The 25,408-nt window shown below is 40.0% G+C and overlaps 1 protein-coding gene across 5 annotated transcripts in view; it reads right to left on the bottom strand.

Annotated features, from left to right (window-relative positions):
- The window catches only part of nalcn (sodium leak channel, non-selective), a 62,669-nt gene that overhangs the window by 22,713 nt on the left and 14,548 nt on the right, over positions 1 to 25,408 (bottom strand). For 4 of the 5 annotated variants that reach the window (XM_044016826.1, XM_044016834.1, XM_044016827.1 and 1 more), the window contains 5 exons: positions 14,827 to 14,958; positions 13,848 to 14,015; positions 9,315 to 9,506; positions 7,720 to 7,857; positions 7,105 to 7,179 (listed from right to left, as the gene is read on the bottom strand). In XM_044016826.1, coding sequence (XP_043872761.1) covers positions 7,105 to 7,179; positions 7,720 to 7,857; positions 9,315 to 9,506; positions 13,848 to 14,015; positions 14,827 to 14,958 — 705 coding nt within the window. Of the gene's footprint in view, positions 1 to 7,104; positions 7,180 to 7,719; positions 7,858 to 9,314; positions 9,507 to 13,847; positions 14,016 to 14,826; positions 14,959 to 25,053; positions 25,249 to 25,408 lie in introns of those variants that run through there. The other variant, XM_044016840.1, reaches the window with a different exon arrangement.

Below are 25,408 nucleotides of genomic sequence, written 5' to 3'. Positions count from 1 at the left end.
GGGATATGTTATTCAGTATCAGTATTGACCAAATTCATTGGATTGGATATTGATGAGAGAAAAACAAACTCAAAATCTGATATGATCAACAATTCCTAAATACCACAAACATTTCACTTCATAAGTTGTAGCATTATGTTTTTAAAATGGCTTGATACACTGTAATGCATCAGCACAAATGTGTTGCTAACAGCTAAGTCGTTTAAATGATGTTAAACTATGGGCTGACATGATAGTGTGAGTAGATTCTCAAGGATGTGATTTCATATTGAACCATTTTTACTTGAAACTAAAGAGCACCTTTAAAGGCTGCTAAACATTCATTAGTGTCTATTTCCATTATGTGGTTTTGTTGGATATGGTTGTTAGAGTGTCATTATGACGTGCATGAAAAAAGCAATCTGTGCAGCCAAAATGGAAATATATATATACATATTTTTTTTTAAAGATTCAACTGGAATAAAATTTCTTCTTACATTTTTGATTGTTCTGTATATGATCTTTTAGCGGACGTGTTCATGGTAGTTCTAGAACATGGCAGAGAAACGGCGCATTGTTAGATTGTCTTCCAACAGAAAAAGTGAAGGTGACATTCAGAAGACAAGAACACATTGTATTAGGAGTCTCCGAGGGATGCAATCTTTTATTTTCTGCTCCCTCTGTCTTCCTTGCCTTTCTTCTCCTTCGCTAAATCCCCCAAAGTCTTTGGTCCATTACATCACATAAATGGAAGGACGAGCTTTTAGTTTAAATCATAAATAATGGAAACCTTGGTTGAAATCCAGAATACAGTCACTCCATAGCAAAATTGATGTAACTAATTTCTCCTTTACAAAATATTTATTCAGTGTTGACTGCTATTTAAAATCTGTGGTGGCTATAGCACAGAAAACCCAAAAGACAAAATGCACAAATATGCAAATATAAAAATGAGAAGAACACAATGTTATTTGGAGGGAAGAGCCCTTAATGTTTCTCTGTTGCCAGGGTGACAATGCACATTCCTGTCACAGCTGTGGAACTGTGACTACTCATCCTAAACCTCATTTATTCCCACAGAAAACATGACGTTTCCTCTCCTTCTCATCTCCTTCCTCCTCCTTCACTCCCATGTTTATGTCTTCCTTCAGCTCTATCACTCACTGAATCTCTCTCACGCACCGCCTTCCCCTCCTGTTTGATCTCTCGCTGTCTGTGCCAGATCGCACTCTTTTCAACTGACAAATGTTGAACAAGAAGACAGACATGACGCAGTTGACGACCACACGCTGTCATTGCAATGCTTCTCTCCACACTGACTTTGACAAGGCTGACACACACATGGGGGCAGAAATCTGATTACCTCTGTGCAACATCACACCCTGCCCATGGTCCCCACAGTGTCCGTCCCCCCCATACATGTCTGTTAAACTGTTAATATATTGTGGATCTGAGAAAGTAGCCGTCCATCACATCCACAACTATTGCTCAAATAGACGAGCGCAGAGCATGGGGACTCACACAGAGGAAACCACATACATGTTTGAACAAATTGCTGGCCACGTCAGCGTGGTTAGAGGCTCAGAAAAGCCTCACAACAGTCTGCTTTTTCATTATCACATCACTAAATTACCGGGGTCAGACAGGCTGAGTAACTAACTATTATCTACGAGCATATGCAGTGGTAATCACTAGTGAAGTTTAAATCGATCTGGGAACATGTGCATTTGTTTAAGTGCAAACTCTCTGCAATCTTTGAAATCTACCTTTAAAAATGATTCTACCTTTGATTAGTGCATTTTCATGGCATGTCCAAAAAAAAAATAGTCGAAGCTGTGGTATAAAAGATATAAAAAAAATTGATTTTGGTGGGAAAAAAAACACATGTTACAATTTATGAGAGTGAAAATCAATTTATCACATATTGCACTTCAAGCATTTTGTTTTTGTGTTTTTTGTTGTTGAGCAAAACCTTGGAAACAGGTTAAAATGCTGCCTGCAATTGCCTACAATGCACACACAAGGTGACAATCTCTTTGTGCCATAACCATTGTGGATGGAAGTAGTGCATCACTTTTTCATCTTCATTCAGTCTTTCCCTTCCTGCACCTGCACTCTCTTCACAGCCTACACTCTCATCATCAGTTGCACTTGAGCCGTGACCTTTTGTTGGTTCTCCCTATCCACCAGCCGCCTTTATATCCTCCCCATTTTGTATTTCTTAAAAATAATCAGCTATAGACTGCTTCATCTTTGGAACACTAACAGCTTTGCTTGTTTCAGCATCACTGATGATGAAAGTGTAGCAGGGAGAGGGGCAGGTAGGGGAAGAGTGACTGAGAAACGGAAAAGAAGAAAAACTACTTTCATCCACAATGGCCAGCGCAGTAGCACGGCTGAAGAAACACACTCAGACAAATGCAACCGTGTGAAATCTTTACACACACACACAGAATGTTTCATTCATATGCCCTGGTTTGTGTGCTACATTTCATAAAAAGACTGGAGATGAAGAAAAGGTTGCTTTAAGCTTTTCTTGCTCGCTTCTACTTCCTCCCATTTAACAGTTTTCCAAATATGGTCCTCATGACTCATCTACCTGGCCTGAGGACCTGTCTGATTGCAGACATTTCTACTTCACACAGACATGCAGGGAAACGCGAAAATAAGTGTTTAGGCAAAACACACAGAGATTTATCACCAGTGACAATCCACACACACACATTATCGTCATGGTTCATGCCTAAAGGGGTAAACACCTATTTCTATTTCGTTGATATCTACCGGCACAGGATAAACATTTTCCCCTTCCCCTGCACCTCCCCCTGGTGCAGACATTACTCTGTGTGCAAGAATGATTTGTTGAATGGTGATGGGCCATCAGTCTCTCCGATCACAAAACCCACTGACCTGTGACACCATCAATGAAGGCAGAACAATAACAGGCAGCAACAACATCAACAAACTCCTATTTCAAATCCAATGCCAATTGATGTTTTTTTTTCCTTTGATTATTAACATTAAGATACTCTAGGTGTCTCATCTGCATAACATACACAGGCCTATAATAGAATTATAGTCTTTATTTATACAATGTTCAAGATTAAATTTGAGTGAGTGTGTCTGTGTGTACTTGTATTTGTTACCTGTTCAGGACCTTTGCTGGCATAAACACTGACCTTGTCAGGACCAGTTGTACTCATGGAGACCACAACATGGTCCCAATGAGGCAGAACCTAATCTCTGAAAAATTGGTTAAGTTTAGGGACAAGACTTGAATTGTAGTTAAGTTAATGTCAGGGTTAGGCATTAACTGGTAATGATTATGGTTAGGGATTATGCTTTGTTTTGGCCACAGTTGTCCAAAATTTTTTCCAAAGGGCCCAATTTGATAATGTGAAGATAGCCGGGGCCAATAGTCCCTTCAGACCTTTTTCAAAAGGTAAAAGTTACATACAAATGCACTGTTTTATAATAATGTTATTCTCATTTATTCTCACAATTATCATTTTTAAATGGCAATGTAACCAAATCTAAGTCATGCAAGAGTGAACAAATGAAAACAAATCTGCCTTCCGTTCCACATCTGAAGTCAGATAACATTATAGGAGGTGCATCTGCCTGTCACAGCTGGGTTCCAAACCCAGGACTCTGGGCTAATTTTCCATAAATAACACATAAAACCAAGGCTGACGTACAAAATCTGACCGAAGGCTGTGATTGGTCTGCGGGCCGTAGTTTGGACGTCTGGTATAGGCCATCCAAATGAATGGAGATTAATGCAGACGCCTAAGAAAAATAGCTGCCCAAATCTGTGTGTGTAGGTGCACGTGTGCACACACATACACACTGTGAGCTCCAACTTCCTCCCTTCACTTCTGTTTTCCTCTGCCGTCTAACTTTCTCCTGTCCCACGAGTCATTTCATTAAAAATTTCTTGCAAACCCAATTTCACACAATAAATGCATTACCCTAATCAACGCTGATGAGTGCAACACACACTGGCGCATGCATACACATGTGCGTGAGTGTGTCCCATTAAGTCGTGCCTGGTACTCCAGTGCTCCTTGCTCATCAGGATGTTGGAATAGAGCAGGTGTTCATCAGCTGCAGCCCTGCTTACTCTCGCTTCACTGATTATTAACATACATCCATGGTGTGTGTGCATGAGTTCACATGTAAATGTGTGTGTGCTGCAAAGACGGTTCTGATGCTGTGATTACAATGCAAAGATTCACAACAGTGTCACTTGCCAACAGCTCACAACACTAAAACAACCAGATATGACAACACAGTAAAGTAAACTCAAGCTCATCTGCTTGATCACAGTGTGATTACCCACAAGGCTCCCTGCTTGAGTCTCTGGCATCTCCAGCATGCAACATTGGAAAGCCAAATTGAGACAACTGGTTTATCGAGGGTGATAGATGTGAGTCAAAGGCTTGTGTTGCAAACGGTTTACAAATGATGACATGTTTTACTTTTACTTTTAATGCCTTCGTGATAATGCCATCACACACTCACACACACACCTAGCAATGGCATCAATAAATAAAAAAAAAAAAATAAAGCAAGTGGAAATCTACAGTAAACCTCCTCGACTGACGACTTGATGACGACCAAAATGTGTCGCCTGGTGAATTGCGATTCGTACTGATGTGCTTCATTAATGCTTCGCTGAGGCATTAATGGAGCAGATTAAAGTGAATGTGTGGGCTTTTGAGAAATATTGCCACCAACTTCATTAAGCAGAAATGCAAGGTAAAAGCTGTTTAAGTACGGTCTCATACGAAAGTTTTATGTTTATGTTGCAGTCTGATGCAGTAGCCGTTGTTAACTGCATCGAATCTATTCTCAGCCCCGGTCATAATGTGATTCTGTGCGTACCAGCAGCCAAACAGGCTATAGAGCCTCTAAGGTGTGCATTTCGTTATACATAATGACTCACAGGACTGTTTTAAATGGGATGCTGCTGAGCTATTATGCTTTAAGTGGAATTCCCAATTCCCAAGATGGGTCAGTCAAAGTTTTTGCTGACCAAATAACCCCTGTCTACATTGTACAGAGAAAATGGCTTTAAAAGAGAAAGCTTGAACACCTTTGCTTCTTCGTTAACTAATAAGCTAATTGATAGCCATTAATTCTATCCAGTCACACATATACACAAAATTATTGTTTGACATTATATAGTGGTTATTTCTTATGTTAAAATCAAACAGTTCAGACTACTGTGTGATGGGTGTGACACAGGACATGACACTGACATTCATTACCCAACATACGGTATGCAGAAAATAAATGGAAGAATGGTTCAATACCACCCTGCATAATTTCCTTATGCAGGTAGGCCTTATCGCTCTAAGCTTGACTGCACAGGTGCATTTTCATTTCAGTGTGACACGTACACACCAAAGATACACATAAAGGCATCTCATCACATCTGCAATCACGCACGAACGCATGTATGTTTCCCCGAAGTCTTTCATGGATGAGAGCAAAACACACAATGGGTTCTATGGTGGTGCTTGACGTGTTTGCCCAATTTTCTGACACACATGGAGCACAATAGGGGACACGGTGTGAGGGCAAGATGTACTACTACCAACAACCTGAAAAAAACAGAATGTCCTCCACAATAGCTGCAAAATCAGTGTTCATTATAATAGTAAAATTAACTGTAATTTGCTCAGTTAAATGTCACTAACTACAGAAAAAACTGCATAATTCCTCCTGTACTGTACTTCCCCCCAAAACACAAATGCATTGCTATTTCACTACAAAGTATATTGAAATAAAATTAAAATATAATTTGCCTTAATTCACTGTTTGAATAGTTAACGCAGTTTGTAGTTCTATTATTTTTATATAATTTGAACAAGGCAACTATCTGCATGCTCAACCAACTGTGAAGAAGGAAGCATTAAAATGTCCAAGGAAAAGAAAAATACACATAACTTTTGTGCGACAACTCTAAATTGGCTAAATTCTGATCGATGTCTACGCCATACCCAAGGTGTATTATTCTGAAAATAAACATAAAACTGTTTTCTCTGCATGGTCATTTTATCCCACCCCTTTAAAGAGCTTGCCATGAACACATGGTCACATTAATAACAAACATTACCAACTCAATGAAGTCATTCATCAAACAGCAGGCGAGAAAGATTCATCACACACACACAGTAATTGGTTTCTCATCTTTCACGGCCCACGTGTGGATTCCTTATAGAAAGGTTGGACATGTCACTGGGCTCCTGCCATGTTTACAGAAGCATTCTTGTGTGGGAGGGTGATCACCATCTATGGTCTATTTATAGTCAGTCCCTGTATCCGTGATTGAAGCACTTGTAAAATAGGCAATTTTACAGTCAATGCACCTAATCACTCAGGTGTAGGTGGAAAATAACCTGTCCAGGCAAGCTGAGACCTGCCAGCTAGCGTCAATGTCTATGTGAGCATGTGGGTGTCACAAACCTGTTCATGTTTGTGAGCTCACAGATTACTGGGACAGTTTATGGGACAGTTTTGCATATATGATTTCGGGAAATGCCAACTGCTAAGCATTTCTCTCTCTGTTGCCTTATTAATGTCCACTTGCTGCGCACGTGACTAGCAACACTGCCTTGCTTGTATTTGAGTGTGTTAAGTGCCAGCTTCTTCAAACAACAGGGTTTTGTTTGTTTCAAGTTAATTACCCACTCAGTCAACCCTCGAGAGAAAGCCCCAAAAAGGTGAAAATTAAGAAATCAGTTGGAGCCAAACCCACACATGGGCACATTATTTAACCCTGCTACACTTTTTTCTTTTTTCACAGAAATTGTTCAGTAAATAATCCAGTATTACACATTACACTTATTCAAGGAAAGGCCATCATGTAACACAAATCTAATATATAGTAATATTGGAAAATTGAAGAGGAGTTTGTGCACTAGCTGCTCATGCCTGAGAAAACCAAAACTATATGATGAGAAAAGACATGATTACTGCCTTCAAAACTGAAGTTCCCAACAATACATTAATTCACTTAATGCTGTTACAACATATGCAAATAAATGAACCGTTAATATCCCCAAATACTGAACATAAACATGTAATTTCTCCAGCTGATTTACAGAAGCTTCTTACCTGTTTGAGCTTTTTTAGGTCTTCATCCAACTCCAGATTGTCCAAGATAACGGCCACAAAAAGACTCAGAAGAATCTAAAATGCATCAAGAGAAAGTACATAAGAACACAAGCTGCGTATAAGCACACTAATAATTTAGTTTCATTGTGACCATCGTGAAGAATCGTAAGCATAAAACTTTTTGAAAAGGACAAAGTCTGCCCAGTAATTGTATTTGCTTGTTCTGTCCTCGAAGATATCCTGTCTGTCTGGATTGAGGTGTGAGTCATCCTGAAAGTGTCTGCGCTGTCTGATTGCTCCCCATATTGAAGGGCCAAACACTGAAATGTCAGCACTTATTACGCCTGCAAGTCTGATTAAATGTAATTAGATTTATCACTTCAGGGAACGCCAAAAGTGGTGGGGCCACTAATTGAATGCATTAAGAAAACAATTCATGTATTCTTTTGCCACTTACTTTCTTCCAGCCTGCTTTCATTAGCCAAAATAACTGATTGATTTTGAATAAAATACTGTAGTAAATACTGTACACAGGGCAATAAAAGCAACCATAACCACACAGCCAATATTACACAGACTCTTCAATCCATCTGAGCAGTTTAGTGAGTTCCTCACCAAGGTAGCAAACAGATGGTAGAGGATGAAGTAAATGGCCACTACTGGAGCCCACATACGACCTACAGCTACCAGAGTCTGGTCCATGACATCTATCCAGCCCTCCTGGGTTAAGATCTGAAACATGGACATGAATGCCTACAGAGAGAAAAACACACGATAAGAGAAAGTGACAGACAGCAAAGGCTAGTGAGAGTAACTGGATACAAAAGTGAAATCAGAGGAAAGATAAAGATACAGAAAGAGACAGTGAAACAGACATATCTGTGGTTTGAAACATGTTTTTCATCCCCATAGGAGAGCAAATATCACACAGCTGATGCAAGCGCACCACTATCTGTTTCAGCTTGCAACTGTAAGGTTTTTTGAACATAAATCATAAAAAGGAAGCAAGTGGACAGCTCTCCTTTTTTTCCCTGCACTACTTCCATCTCATCTACTTGAAAAAGGTCAAATAAAGGTGAAGGGAAGAACCAGCTGCAGCACAGTGGCCCCTGGAGTCAAGTGGCACTCCTGTGCTTGCACCTCAGAATCTCACCTCCAGACAGCAGCCCTCACCCTCCTAGCCCCTCCCCTCTGCTCCCATATCCCAGTCACTGCAGATAACAATAAACCTAGCAACAGGTCTGCCCATAGGGGAGACCGCCAAACATCATTAACTGTGATGTGAGAGTGTCTGCATGCATGTGTGTGTGTGTGAGTTTGTATCTTAGGCAAAAACATTTTGAAAATTGAGAGATGGAGGAAAAAATAGACAGGGGAGGGTAACACAGTAAACGAGTGGCATCTGCTTATGAGCAACCCTTCATGTCCTGCTGTGCCTGAGATCTGTTAAAAAAAATGTTTGGGGGGTGGGGGGTGAAGAGGGAAAATGTGGCTAATGAGAGAGAAATGAAATGGAACCTGTAAATGGTAAAAGGTCTGGATTTACGTAGCTCTTTTTCACCCATTCTCTCACACATTGATCAAACCCATACCCTACAGTTGAAAGATGACCCATTCTTGAACGTGTTTGCTAACCCATCGTGCAACTAACTGAAATCAATCATTTATTTGGTGTCCCTCTAAAAATGCTCGTCCCCATTTCCAAAGCTTATGTAGTGTGTTATAATATACAAGCTCCATCTTGTACTTGCATTTTCATTTCATTTACCTCAGAAATCATGATGTAAACATTACACATGGGTGTGTGCGGATCATTCAATTCAAAGGAGAAAACAGTACAATTCAAAATGACTTACTACAGAGACTCCTTAGAAATTCTGGCTCACCTGCACTACATTAAGGGTAACAGTGCGATCTAAACTAAATGAAATATAAATATAAAATAATTCAAATGGCTGCCTGTTAGTAGTATAAAGACTATACAATATGCTAATATCTGATAGCCAGTAAAAACTCAGAAGGAACCCTTCGCCAATCATGGTCCGGGCTATTCCTGGCTCATGCTTATATTTACATGGAAAAGGTAATTTAAAAAAAGACAGAAAGACTATTACAATATACTGTATTGCAAAAGCTAACCTGATAAAACACATTGGTTTGTTTTCAGATTACTTTCTCAGTGACCGGGTGAACGTGAGGTGTTCCTTTACCCTGGGGAATGTGGTGAAACGGTCCAGCTCCTCCACAAAGCAGAACATCTGCAGGCTTATGGCTGACATGACGATGAGGAGGCTGGCTGTGAACACCACCAGGCTGCCAAGTTTTTTACCCGGACCAAAGATCTTGTAGACAAAGTCCTCCAGAGCTGGGGAAATCTTAATCAAACGTACAACACGAAGAACCTGAGGGGAAGACAGAAGAAAACAGAAGATATCTGCTGTTAGGTTGTAGTTTTGTGTGACCATTGTTTACATGTTGGCCTTGGGAACGGCAATACAGTCCACACCAAAAGAAGTAAGGAGAGATTTGAAATGAAAATAATGGCGTTATGGAAGCAAACATACAGTAGAAGTGTGTTGATTCCATATTGATTTTAATAAAGAGAACATTAATCTTGACCCAGTGGTAAAGGTGAAGTGATAGTGAGCTTTGTCAACAGACTTAGTCCCTAAATTGCTTCTGGTGACAACAAGCCCCAAAAGGCAATGCATCTTGGTCAGGCTTTGATCAGCGAATGGCTAATGGCCGAGGTTCACACTGTGATGACCAAAGGTTTTTCTTTAGAATCCATCTTGAATGACTTCATCTCATTTCCCAATATACAGCTAAAAGTAAGAAGACAGACAGGAAGCTGGGCTAAAAGGGAACCTACGCTAAAAAAAACACAATATAACACTCACAGCATGATAACAGATGGGATGGTAAGACACCACCTTCTACTCCTGTCAGACCATGATGACAAGGCTCCATTTTCTAACAAGCTATGAGGCCATGAGACAGTGGACATGAGGCCATAATAGAAAAAAGTATTCAGACCAACAGCAGGGAGAGTTTGTATTTTCTCAATACAGTGCTGGAATGGATTTGAAACAGATAAAGCTTGACTTCAGTGTCATCCAGTCATGACGACCTTGTTGTCATCTGTACTTGGAAAAAAAGAGGAAATTTCCCTTTATGCAAGGTAGAGAAAGTGGAGGAGAGTCCCACTGTTTCATACAGGAGCTGACGCTTTACCTCAGACCATACAGGGATCAGACTGAACCCTACAGGGCAAAGACAGGCAGTTTGTTTGAAGTAAATTGCTTCTGTAGCCAAAGCTAATGGAGTGTACAGTGAGTGGTTGCTTGAAAAATCAACTTCTATTCAAGTAAGTGTCACTTTTTCACTGGATAATATCCAACTTTCCAAAAACTGCCAACGAGAATAAAAACATTTCAACATAATATGATGTGCAAATTGATGAAACACAAGACTGACAAGTATTACAAAATTGAAATAAATGTCATTAACAGAATAAACATAGAAATAGATCACAAATACAGAAACTATTTTATTATGAATTTTGAACAGAACTAGAACAGCCTACCAAGGACTAAGAGTACCAGTCAATTGTGAGTACACAGAATTGGGATATTGATCATTTCTGTTTCTATCGTAAAACTCCTATTGCTCTGACAAAAAATACTGCAATAGAATCAGCGGTCTCCATATTTAAGTAACCAACAAACATACAGTATACATTACTTAGTCTGATTCCTGACCACACACATTTGTATGTAATCATCTTTATGTGAAAGGTAACACAGAATAAAAACATTGCTTTGCTCGGAATGAGTATTGTGTGTTTGCTAACAATAATGGTCTACAAACAAAATTCTCAGCGATCTAGCTAAGATGTGTGCTTCTGGCTACAGCCTCTTGCAAGACAAAGCACTGGTTTGCAATTAAATCCATATGACCACAAAATCCAAAGCATGCATTTAAAACCATGTTTGGTGTGATACCAATAACCAGAATAGGTGTAATCGTCACAGAAACTAATTTGCAGGCTCTCCGAATGAATAAATTAAGTGAATTGTAAAGTCATGCATCTACTGAAGTCATTGCAATTCCGAACACACAGAGCCAGAAAGAAGTGTCAAGGTGGGTTCCATTGGCTGATTAAAAATCATTCTGTCAAGTGTATGCGTGTCAAAGCTGTAGGGCTCTAAGTAGGTCTCCAAAGCATTTGACATTTTGTCGAAAGTGAATCACAATTGGTAAGGCTAACCTTTAGCAGCGGGTGGTTAAAACTAAATAAAAAAACAGAGACAATCAATTTCGATTGCTTAGCCTCGTACCGTCCCCTATAGCTGTAGGACTTGCTTCTGATTCCAGCCCAGAGCCTTAAGGTTAATCAGTTGTGACTTAATGTCACCAGTTTAAATTGAGACATACATGGAAAAACATCAGCAGCAAGAGTGAGAGAGGAATAGTGTCCCATGAGTAACGACACTCACCTTCCAACTGCCCATTAACGAAAGCTAATTAGCTACCTGCACATAACTTATTGACCTTGGAAAAACTGTTAGGGTTTAGTAAGGCACTGCTGAAAGAAAATGTACTAATGAATGCACGTTTGTATTTTTGTTGAGGAAAAAATATTTGAATAAAAGCCACATGTTGCAAAAATTCCCATAGTTAAGGCCTGTACATACTCCGCAAGAACAGAAAACTTGCGGAGTAAGTGGCAAGAACGAGAAGTTCTGGGCAGGACATCTCAAACTTCACAAGAAACTCAAGTGTAGAACTCCTAGGAAGCCCTCATAGGAAATGACAACATTTCTGCATTAACCACGGCCACTTGAAGCTTTGAATCGCTCTGGGAGAGAGAACACATTCCTTTCATTTTCTATGTACAGGCCTTTACTGTTATAACAATTAAAATGAACTGCAAATGATGTTTGTTCATCTTTATACACATTTTAAGTAGCTGATATGCCATAAAGATTTATCAAGTTTTTTAAGAAATGTGTCCAATTTAAATTAAAACTGGAACAACAACTGGAGCAAACTAAAACAATACCATGCCTTTTAGCCACGCAGGCTTTGCATAGTCAAGGTTAATTCAAGATCCTGTAAAGCAAATACAGCATTAACTGTCTACACACATTACACTGTATAGCCCCTTTTCCACCAACCTTTATTACCAGGAACTTATTTACCCTTTGCGTTTCCACCGCAGTTAAGAGTTATTCTTTAATCGTGTTGTTGATGACATACAGCCAAAACATTTAACAAGTCGGCCGCTCGCTTGATTGTGTCTATTTCCCAAAACCTGTTTCTTTTTAATAAACGTGAAAAAACTATAAAACAATTAATAGACCTGTGGCGGGCGGGTTGCAAAGCAGCTTCAGTGATATGGTGTGTGTAAATCAAGCTTCAAAATAGTTTTCACCGACATTGCTTGTCTCCGCTGCAGCAGATGAGTGTGTGTGTGTGAAGCCTGCTCTGGTCACAGACAGACCGTGATGTGATTTTTCCCCCTCATAATTTATTACTTTGCATCGCACTTGATGTGCATGGGAGGGTGCGTCATAGTTTCTCATCCGAATTATTTGCACCTTCGTCCCGTCTGGTGTGCAAAGACCTTTAGAACGATATGTGCTTTCACGTCAGCGTAAAAGTCTCTAATAAAACCAGTCGAGGGAAAGTTTTCCGGTGGAAACGTGCCAATCCATCCTCCTGCGGTAGAAAAGGGGCTAAAGTTACGATATGTGTAGGATAAAGAATTATGGAGTTAAAATAGTTTTCCTTCAGTAGTCTTTTCAAAAAATATGTAGGCTTCATGACGCACAGAGCCATAGGCAGCATAACTCCTCCTCAAACGTGGTGTCGATATAAAAACTCTCAGCGTGCTTAAGTGTAATCTCCCGTTGCACCTAAGTGAGATGTCTTTGTCCTGCAAGAGTGTCTTACCTGGATGTAAAAACACACAGAAAAGCTCTGGAATTGTATCTAAAATTCCCAAAGATTAAGAAATGAAGTAGAGAAGAAGAACAGAAAGAGGAGACTCCTGCTGTGCTGCTGACAAAGAGGATGAGGATGACTGCTGCTAAACTGGCTTTGTTTATGCGCAATATGTCATTAAACTGCCACCAAATTGGTAAAAGTGTTGCGTCTCTTCATGTCAGTGTTTACGTTAATATTCTGTACGAACTGTGAAATACACACAACCAAAATATACGTGCATGGAGAATGATAGCGTGGAGAAATGGCTGAGCCCATCGTGCAGCGTGTATGTGTAGAATGTTAGCATTGAATAAAATAAAAAACCCAAGACTGACAGGATTTGATGCAGCTACATGTTTTGCTCTTATGTGGCGGAAACGGAAGTTATCCTGCATTAACCAATAAAGTATTTTCCTTCAGTTATTCTTGATGCAGGCGAGGAGGGGAATACGTTATTCAAAAGATTCAGTTTGTTTCACTAAAGTGCAGTGTGAATGCAGACCCGGACCAGCTGAATGCTGTAACCTCCAACTGAACCGAGTCCCCAATCATACCGAGTCTAGTCTAGTGGACTATTAGGTGCGAAAACAACCTTAGAGATCAATTCAGCCAAACTTTTGTTTAAGCAAAGCATTCGGAATAAACAAAGGTCAGGTTTTTAATTCACAGGCTCAGCAATGCCCATGCTTTGTTCTTCAAGTGTGGGTAGTTCAGTTTCATATTAAGAGGGATAAAATGAAGTATGTCCATACCTGAAAGTAGGTGAACTGGGAGTGGTAGAGGTCTGGGTAGATGTGTAGTGTGGTCCCCACCACAAGCAGAGATTCAAACTTGTGCAGAGAAGAGCTGATGTAGCCGGTGAAGCCCAGACACCAGATCTTTAAAAGAGCTTCCAGGTCAAATAATACAGTAAACGCAACCTACAATGGAATTAAGAAAACAGAGAAAAGTGCTTAATACAAATATCTCAGGCACATCGCGAGTACCTGTGATCTGTTTCGTTAATGTGAAGATATGAAAAGACAGAGGTTACTTCTCCATCAATCCTTACTTTAGCATTGAATATACTGTAGACAAGCCAGACAATGACAGTGGAAATAGCAACATTTCTTCTCGTGTTTTAGGATCTTGACCTCATAGCAGACAATGAACACCCAATCTTCTGCTGCTGCGTCACCTTTTCAAAGTTTTCACAGTTGTCAACCAACTTTATCTGAATGCAATGACAAATCAGTGGAATATCCACCAATGCCATCAGCAGGAAAGAGCAAGAACAAAACTGGCACTTCAGTTCTCGTATAAATATGTGTCCATTTCCTATTTTCCTGTATGATATGGCAGGAGGCAGTGAGAGACGGCAATACTGTCTGAGGCTTTTCCCTTTTGTTATCACCTCCACTCCAGCTGGATGGTGGGGGTGGGCACACTAGGTACAGTGTCACTTGTACGTGTGTTTTTAGGTTAAAAGAGTTGCATCATGACTCATTTAATCAGACATGGTAATTTCATTCATGCAATTCAAGATTACATTTTAATAAGAGCATAACATTACCAAAGAGGGAATCCATCCTTAGGACCACGACCATAGAGAAAAACCCTTGACTTCAATACTTTAATTTGCTTTTCATTTGCGGTGCACTCAAACACATGACTACAATTATACACAACAGCTGAGAGTAGATCTGAAATTGAATGGCAAAAAAAAGGGTATACAAAACACAGGGATCTCACCTCTGCCAGGTAAAACTCATCATAATGCCTGCGGTGGTTTTCTCCTTTATAATAGTTGCTAGCAGCAACGATGACGTCCACAGCCACCATACTCAAGATAAACATGTGGAACACAGAGGACCGCATCAGTTGCTGTGGAAACAGAGCAGTGTTCAATTGCAATCAATGTAAATTGCACACAACTGACAAAGAGGGAAAAAAAGTGGTGCACAAAATTGAATGCCTGTTTTTGAACATGTTCAGTGTGAAAAGGTCTGGGTATGAGGCAGTGAGGCCACGCTAATACACAGTGTTGTCCAAGATGAATCGTTTCCGGTTTGATTGAAGTTTATGACTCAGGTAAGACACATAGACAGTATTAGACGGCATTATTGTGGCACTCTAAAAGGACGACAAGGAAGCAGACTGACGACATCTCCTCTCCTACCAAGGCAAATCTGTTTGCACTGAAAGAAGAGCAGATCTAACCCAGACAAAGTAGATGAGTAAAGGACTGAAAAGGGTTTTTATATTTAGTTTGGTTTGAGTGAAAAACATATAACTATACCTAAACATATACCCTAGGAAAAGTATACCCTGTACCCAAAACTAGGCTGCAAATATTTTGAGACATAAATCCACATTTACAGTCAAAATAAAGGGTTCAGAGAGCACAGTGGGGCAGTGGAGGGCAGATGAAGCACTGTCACATGTTTAAAGATGAAGGAGGATACACATACAGTATCTATGGTGACATTTTTTTGAGGTTGCTAAACACAGACTGTAATCTATATTACAAGGTGGCAAAACAGCTTAAGTGCAGGAAATTCAAAGCAATCAGGAGCCTTTCTTTGGCTGCTGGGAGAAACATTCATCCCGACAGCAGAATCAATGTGTATTCAGACAGTGGAAACAAGAGAGGAAAGGGGGAAATATATGTATGTTATTTCTTGTGGGAATTGCGGTGGCACTGAATGCCTACAACATGATATTAACAAAAGTGAAGAAAAGTATTCACACTCATCAAAGAATGTGAAGATAAAGAACAATCAAACAAAGCATGCACTCCTCATTAAGACAAACAACATAACATGACTTTGGAAGACAATATGACAGATGTGATCGCAGCTTTGAAATGCATGTATGTGCAACGAACAAACAGCTTGTGAGTGGGTGAAACCACTCACCCTAAAAAAAGACATGCATGTGAGATTGGCGACAGGAAGGACTGAAAAAAGTGAAAAATGAGAGGAAGACTTCAAGAAAGAGGAAGCTCAAATTCACCCCAGGAGAACGGGACCACCGCCATCCACCCTCCTACACAGAAACACCCAAACTCTACAGACATCAAAGTCTAGAATACCTGATCTTCTATTGGGTGTCATATTTTGAAAAAAAAACAAAAAAGCAAGTGGTAAATGGCAATAGTACATTTACTTATACAGCACATTTCATTACAAATAAATTGAATGTATTCAACAACAGAAGGCAAACACTATATGTATGAAAACAACAGAACATATGGAGAACATAATGTGCAAACACATAACAAACAGAGATGCACTATATTACCTGCACAATATCAGGAACAATACTGGCTTTAAAATGGATTAGCAGATATTAGCGACTGCTACCTTTTCGACTATGCTTGCACCCGCAACAACATTTATTTGTTTGTCTTTATTTATTTTGTACAATGAAGAAAATGTATATCTACATCTGCTGTGACAGGAGAATGCAAAATATGATGTTAATTTCCCTACAGAAGAGACTAAATGACCTTGATCGGTATCAATTATCGACCCATGCCCTCCTGATATATCACCATATTGTTGGCAAAAAGTCCAATTTTGTGCATCCCTATAACAAATGCTCCAATTGGCCGACAAAATCATTCCACTACATCCCAGAATTCAGAAAACTCTGCAGAGTCAATGACAAGGGCAAGTGATGAAAATCGTGAATGTTGGAGCAAGGGTAGAAGTGGCATTACTGTTTTAACACTACTATTATAATGGGGTTGATGCTTTGGTCAACAAAGGATGGGACTTTGACATGAGAGACCACTATTGACATCCCATCTCCTATCTGTCGGTGATTGTTTTTCTTGTAGCACACAAGCTTCCAATGTTAGTATACGTGTTACCGAAGCAACACATCAACCTCTCTCTAAGCTTAACCAAGTCATCTCATTTCCCTGACTTTAAGGCCTCATCATGTTTGAATTATTTCAAGATGTGTCTTTATACACACCAAACCCCCCAAAATGAGTCTAAACACTGCCAGGTCTATGTGGAGCTGTGAAATATCACAGGGCTGTTTCATATTCAAGAGGTAAAGATGTTTACATATTATTGCTGTGCAATATTAACAATACACAAGTACAATACCTTTAACCTCCCCTCACATCTACTCAGGACTGTTCTACATACTCCAGATATTGTTTATATTGTTGGAGTACTGCCTACATATTATTGCAATACTTTTTCAATATACTATTACATTTTATTTAGACCTCCTGTACATCCATCCATCCATCCATTATCTACCACTTTATGCTCCACCGGAGGGTCGCAGGGGGTGCAGTGCCAATCTCAGCTGACATAGGGCGACAGGCGGTGGTACACCCTGAACAGTTTACCGCTTCCTTATTTATATTTTGTACCATTTTATTGGTTGTACCATTTTATCTTTTCTTTTAAAACACCTGCTGCTAATTCTTTAGCCTGAGAAACGAAATTTTGTTTTGTTGAGCATTGTAACAATGTTAATCTGAATGAATTAATAAATAAAGAAAAAAGTCTAAGTCTAAGTGATTCTAGAAATGCTGCAACAATTATGACAAGGACGTGGGTCATGTGCATAAAGTTAGGAGGATCAGGGTTAGGTTAGCGTCATCATTGCTTTTCTAAAGGCAGGTATTGTTTATATAAATAAAAACACAAGAGTGGGGTTTTTAGGTTTTTTTCTCTCCTTTTCAAAAATAGTATTGTCGGGCTCCCAAAGTGCCAGGTCCGATTGGATAAAAAACAAAAAAATAATTACATAATGTTGCCGTGCATAAAATTAGGAAACATTTATCAGAGCCATTTGGAGGGTGATGATTAATTACCTGGCACTGAAATAAAAAATATTCCTGCTTTGAGACCTTGAGAAAGGGCACTCTTACAAGTATGTAGTAGCCAGTTCTTACTTAAGGTTGTTTGAAGAAATAGCCCTTGACAAGTCTTGATCATCAAAGAAACTTAGTTTCAGGGTTATACTTTTATAGCAGTAAGTGTCTGGATATGATAATCCATGTTAATAATCCATGTGAAAATTAAAATTTTCTCTGCATCAATAATGAGACTTAGAGGGCAGAATTGTTCAAAATTTAAAATTTACTTCTAATAAAGACCAGGATAACACAGTTTTTTGTAGGTTTTTTGTTCATTGTAAAGGTCACTCAAAATGATAAATGAAAAAAAACTGGCCCACTCTTTGATGGTAGTTGTCATAGCAACCAAGGTCATTGTCCAGACCCAGAATAATATGACATGTGAGCCTCTGGCAAATGAGGAGACAGTCACAACAATAGGCCCTAAGTATTAAATGACTTATGTTAATAGCAGTTAATGTGTAGGGTTGGGTATTCAAAAAGGGCTTCACATATGTATAGGTTATGGAGAATGAATTTGTCTTGACGTGTAGTAAGTCTCATGTGATTCTGTATCACGTTACTGTTTAAATTCCTTTGTTGTGTACTCTAATCTTGTTCCTCTTTTTGTTTTTGTGTTTTTTTATAGTTTTTGTCTCGTCTTTGTTGTGACATTTTCATCTAACACCAACAAGTAAATGTATGCCACAAATGGTAACTCATGCCACTTGTGTAAGTTCAGCTCATAGAGCTACTGTACGTCTGCTCGCTGTGAGCGTGTTTCTCTGGATCTGTGGAGGATCCAGAGAAATGTTCAGCCGTTAGACTGTCTCTGACTATTTTGTCATCCCGGGGCACAATAGCTATCCACCATCTTAACTTTTATGATTAAACTGCCAGCAGATATTGTCTGATTTACGTGTTGTCTAGTAAGTATTTGTCTAAAGGGGGGCATGACCTCGTGTGACATCAGCTACCAGAGCTCTATATGGCTTCGTTTTTAAAGAGAATACATACAAGCCCACTCTCCACTCACAGCGGTTAGGCTTCCTGAATGAGATTGGACATGACAAAGCAGTTTGACATTTCCAGCAACCAGACGTTCTTCCCCATGGGTGTTTTGGCTGAACAGAGTTGTGTATATGTGTGATGGTGTGTGCATATGTGCATGAGGGAGGGAGTGAGAGAGACTGACAGGGAACAGAACGTACATGCTTGGGCCTAGGAAACAGTTGATTTTCTCAAGGTCCTGACTTTGCCCATATTCCCTGTCAGCTGTTTGAAATCACACGATGAAGAAAAGCTTGAGAGAAAACTGGAGAGCAGTGCACATTTATAACCTCTGCCATTTTAAGATACAGTCTGTCCATCTAGCTCTGCCTCAGAATAACCTTTGAATCTTTACTTTCGCATTTTTCTGTCCCCCCCAAAAAATGGCTAAAGATGTTGTGCACTTCACCAGATAACACACTCCGTGTCGTTTCCACAGGCAAAATTGTCTAGTTTGCCCCATGCAGCTGATGGCTCAACATATAGGGGCCTCAACATGTCAGAATCAATTTAACAGCTTCAACTGTGGGACAAGATGACTCTCCCCTGCTGTCTGATATATCTTGGCTCGTGTGTCTCTGAAATCCCACTTATTTGATGGATGCTATGCTTGCTTTGAAACCTCAGATGCTCACTGTACACACACCCATATTAAATTTGGCATGAAGGCATGGAGCACTGGCATCATTTATATGTGTGATAGCTGAAGCAAAGTAGGGCTGCAACTAATAATTATCCATTAATCTGTCTGATTATTTTAATGATTAAAGATCCAGTGTGAAAGATTTAGGAGAGTCTCTTTGCAGAAATTGATTGTACTACTGATACTGTCTAAATGTATAATCACCTCAAAGTAAAAATCGTTGTTTTTTTCTAGTCTTAGTAAAAGTATACTTTCTACAAAAACAAAGAAGAGTGGCTTCACCCACACAAACAAAGCATAAACCAACAAAGAAGAGGAAACCACAGAGAGAGTAGTAAAGTAAAGAATTGTGAAAGAAGTGTAAAACTTTTCTGGTGTACAAAGGCCATCGTAGTTCTCAGGAGTCCTCAGTTTGTCCCACTATGCAGTCTCACTATTAGATGTTCTTACACACTGGACCTTCCATTTATTTGTGGTTTGGTGCAAAACGTAACAAGAATATCTCCAAAATCTCAAATTCCCTCGTAAGAAACTAATATCAGATACATGCCACAGTACATTCTGCAAAATAGAAAATGTGCTCAGCTCCTCCTTTTTTGAAAACAACAGTGAGTACATGAAAACAACAGTTGGTTATGTTGTTGATAGTGGCATGTTACATGATATTTGGGGAAACAGTGCACCTATACTCTGGGTGTGCTTTCCTGGCAAACAGAAAATACAAGATAGGAATAAGAACAGAAAAGAACATTCATCTTTCCTCTCACCAAGCTGTCAATTTGCCTGGGAACTAGTGTTCTTTATCACCCAATTTATGTCCAGACAATGTCAACAGTGCAGCAAAGTCTTGCTCTCTGAAGGCTGTCTGGCCAGTGAGACATTAACCGCATCCTAACAGGAGAGCTAGGAGCTCAAAGCTGTGACTTTGAAGGATGGCCAAACAAGGTGCACTGTGAATAGGCCTACTGATCAACTGGAGGATGGGATATGCATCGTACATTTCCAGTGATGGAAACCATAATACAAGCATGACAGATAGGCAGACTGACAGACAAATGACTGCATCCTCATGCGCCGTCTGTTCACTCACACTGCCAAGGAGGACAAACTCTTCCAACTGGTGCATGAGAAGAGTGCAGCACATGTGCACATAGCTGGCAGAACAAAACTGTATTCACACAGGAATTGCCACCAACGGGCTGGGCCATGTTCTGGCACAAGCTCCCGCTACAGTTTCCTCTCTCCTGTGTACCGAGATTAGGGAAAAACTGAGTGGTATTAAAGGCTGCTTCACTTGACTTATCTATTTGGTTTTAGAACTGCTATTTGTTGCACAACAAATAAACAAATGGCAATAATCAGGGTTTTATCAAGGGTCTTCATTTTTCACTAGGTAGTGCATTTTTTCACTCTGAATAAAAATATGCTAAACAGGAATCATGCAGATATAGAAATCTACAGTGAAACTGGCAGGCAGTGCAGCATATATTTGTTTGGTATGAACACAGATTTATAGATTTTGACAGGAGTGGGCGTGTAAAATCTTGCTAGTTTGAGGATCTAACAAAGTGGGAGTCCTTTCACTTCTTATGGCCCTGACTAGAGCAGGCTGAGTCATGTCTTTGGCTGGAAAACAGCCCTTAATAAAACATGATGGTCTGCCTGTCTGCACCCTCCTACTCTTAATAATATCTGCTGTGCTTTTCCGCCCATGCCTCCAATTCCTCCCTGGATCTTCCCTGTAGACTTTTGTTTTATTTAATTTTTAGCAAGTATCACAATATGATTGCTGTCTAGACAGGGGAAACAACCTGGAGCATTCGCACTGTTCCGTCTAAGAATGCAGATCTCACAGGAATGGTCACCGCTTCTTCACTTTCCTTTTTGAATTATACATGTAGGTCTGCCCGGCAACACCCCATCTTTTTTTCTTCTCCTCTCTCTTTGTCACCGTCTAAAATAATATTCTAACTGGGATTCCATTCCTCTTCCCTTTTTTGCACTGAGCAATTTATCTTTGCTTTCTGCCCTTGTTCTCCTTCCACACAAAGACAAACTGACCTTAACCTTGACATGTTGTGTGTGTGTGTGAGCTTAAAAGTATTGAGTATTGTCACTGGGAAGCTCCACGAGGCAGAGTTCAGAGGCAAAGGGGAAAGGAGTGTTTCTGAGAATCAATAACCTCTGGCTTGCGAGGGAGAGGGTAAAAAAAGTGTTCTATTCATTGGCCCTCACTACCCCCCTGTAAAGCACTGGGTTATCCATCACTCTGTATTTAGCTCTGTGACCAGAGAGCTAATGCAGGGGGAGTAAGTAGCATTAGCCCCTCATTGCCAAAGAGGCAATGCTAAATTAATCACATGATCCTGCAGGATTACTTAAAGTAGGTAGCATTTATCATAGCTTCCCGACCCGTTCTTAGAGGTCACTTCTATTTTGATTATTTTTAAATGGAAATCCCACAGTTTCTTTGCTTTTATGTGAGGTTAGTCTTTGTAGCATATTAAATATGTTATTTTTTCCACCCAGTGGGATGCAGTTCTTTGAAGTGTCACCTTCTACTTTTGCTTATAGCCAAAGCTCCAATCTGCAGTGTAATTATGGCATTGTGGTGCGCCAGAGGCTAATGAGTGGACCAGGTCCATGGGGAGAGGCACAGGATGCTTCATTAACCTCCACTGGTCTACAGAGTGCTACCATAAGAGCAAACTGAGAAACTCAAGTTTGAGCATTTACAAACCCTTTACAAATAATTTAGTGAAATGCAAAGACAGTGTAGTGGGCTACATTAGATATTATATAAGCAAGATTTTGACATTAATAAAAAAATGACAATGGTGATAATCCTCTCGTAAATCGAGTCCTACAGACCTAGGCATCAGATTTTAAGTGCAGATGATGAAGCTTCTGACCATAAAAATGTTTAATGCTAGAGTAAGCAGAAATACATGTGTGACATGACGTGGAGAATACTGATACCAGTGAGTAATTCTAATAAGTATGAACCCCTGAGGCAGGAACTTTAGCTTGGCAGCTTTGTTTTACCTAAAGACCGTTATCAATGGGTAAACAAGTACCTTTGCTTCCTTCAAATGTACAGTCCAAAGATACAAACACAAAATGTTTTATTTATTGCTGAATGTGTCTATAAACAGAATATAGCATGAAGTTAAAACAAAATCACAGGTTGCACATATCCTTTCAATGTGTGCAGTGACTTTCTACAGTCTCTGGGGTTTACAAATTGTTTAACCGCATAAAGGTTAAAGCATTGGTTTCGTATTTACTACTTCTGGACAAAACTTGGCAACCAGTGCCTTGTTCCTTTCTAGTCTTAATGCCAAACAGGCTTACAGGCTGCTGGGTCTAGTTTCATATGTAACTGTGGTAATAACTTTCTTATGTAACTCTTGGTAGAAAAGCAAGCAAGTTAAAGGATGTTCATGAGCCATCATGCCTTCAAATGGAGAAAGAAAGGACTACCACCAATACTGACCACATCCGCAGACAAGTCATGGTTACTGGGTACTGGGTACATGAATCAAACATAAAACTGTGTTGAGGATTAGCATGGGATTAAAAAAGACACTGAAATTCAAATCAACTTAGAATGGAATTGAGTAAAATCAGCCAGGGGTGGAGTCGAACTTGCAACCATTGTGACCATGATGTCTTTCGCACACAGGGTACTGGTCTTAACCACTGAGCCACTCCACCCCTAATAACAGACTGGGAAAGGTAAGAAGAGATTCTCCTGCTTTAAGAGCTATTTTGGTTTGTAGGCTTTCTGGAGAGGAAACTTTCCACCCTGGCTCCAAAAAGAGCAGGTGGTTAATCAATTATGTGTTATCTGCAATGGCTCCAGCCTGTTGGACCTCGACTGACCCACCCACATGCACAAATGGACATACATCAACACGGGCAGATCAACAAGCTGACAGTGTGGCACACAAAGGCCTGACCAGACACATACAGGTGGTTTAAAACACAGTCTGACCGGAACGGGTGAGCCACCAGCAGGAAACACACAGGCCGCCTGTCTGTAGATAGCACCCACCTGCCAGCACTGAAACATTTTAATCATTTGATGGCCAATTACTCTTGAGCCAGGCAGAGCAGAACAGAAACTCACACTTCACTTCCCCTGCACTCACAGATGGCCCTGCAGGCTGGATCTAAACTGCCTGTCTTCACTCTACCTGTCTACTCATCTCTCGAGCACAGCTTCATTCTGATATGGGTGAAAAAGCAATGAAATAAGGTGTTTGGTGAAGCTTTGCAGAAAGAAAGCAAGAGGATATCCGTCATTAATCAGAAAAATGATAGCACCGTAATATGACATGTCCTATTATACCACAGGGGGACACTATGTTCCTGGTCTCCCTCTCCGTTTCTCACTCTCTAGTTCTCCCTCCTTTTCCACTCATCTCTCCACTCTACCTACATTTTCCTCCTCTCACCCCAACCAGTCAAAGTAGACTTCCCACACTTTTAACATATCCCCCACTGGTCAAAAAACTCCTTTAAATGCAAAGTTTCAAAGGGCTTTTGATCGTGGGAATGTGTTAAATCAGCACTCACTCCCAGGGGCAAATGACTCGGCTTCGGCTCCGATCAGCATCAGTTGGAATGCAAGACCCAAGTGAACACTTTAATTTCTTCTTTATCTGCTTCATTTCTGGCAGCAATGCAAATTCCTGCATCATTTACAGTGCAACACTATGACACACATTCATTTGGCAGCCGTTACCATAGCTGCAAGCCATAACTGTTTGTGGCAAACTTTACATTGCAATTTGGGACAGCGCTCAATATTTTTCTTTTGATCAATCAAATCAGCTGGACAAATGATAAAGAGAGGGGCACAAAGGAAAGACACAAAATAATAACCACAGTAACATTGTCCCTGAGCTCCATGTGAGAGATTTTAGGCTGGTTTTAAAAGTTTCTTCCTGTGTTCTCATATGTCACCTGAAGCTTGTTGATATCTGACATGATTTATATAAATCCTTAACAATACCTTAACCAATTTGTTTGGTCAAAATTATAATTCAGGCACACACGTGTAACTTCACCATTCAATAGTATTCACATATTTAGCTTTGTCATATTGTTTAAAGGTCCAGTGTGTAAGAAAGTACATATTCTATAGTCTAAAACATTTGACTTTAAAGCAATTATGCCCTTTATACAATCATACTCAGGAATGGGATATTACATTTCTGCCAATAAACCCTCCCAAAGGTTACAAATTGGACCTTTAACCACTTTGAATTGTTTTTGTATTACTTTCATTTTTTCCCTCTCTGAAACTCCACATCACTGACACAGCATTGCAAAAAACCTAGTGTGCATGGTCTTACTCCGAAATATACTCCCCTGGCATTATTATGAAGAATGAACAAAAAGGTGATTATACCTTCCAATATTTCTCTCCTTCTATGTTGCTTTTCATGTGACAGGAGGCATCCATCAAATTTTCTGGGCCATTACCCAGAGCTGAAGCCCTCCATGTGATTGAAGTGCGAGTTGACCCACTAAAACATCGCGCACCTTGGTCCAAGTCTGCCTCACAGTTGGCATCCTTAAGGCTTTGCATCTCAAATGGGGATGTCTTTCAAAACATGTGTTTTCGGTTCCGTATTGCAAACACCACTTGGAGGAAGCCGAGTTTAGTTTTTTTAGTTGACGCTTTTGATGTGCTCAACCTGGCCTCATGTCACCCTCAGTCAATCTGGTATCCCTTCATAGTCTCAGACATGATAATAGCTATT

Source organism: Solea senegalensis, linkage group LG2 (genome assembly GCF_019176455.1).
Source record: "Solea senegalensis isolate Sse05_10M linkage group LG2, IFAPA_SoseM_1, whole genome shotgun sequence".
Classification (NCBI taxonomy): Eukaryota; Metazoa; Chordata; class Actinopteri; order Pleuronectiformes; family Soleidae; genus Solea; species Solea senegalensis.
The sequence above is the reverse complement of the archived record's forward strand: the minus strand, read 5'-3'. Positions and strand labels throughout refer to the sequence as shown.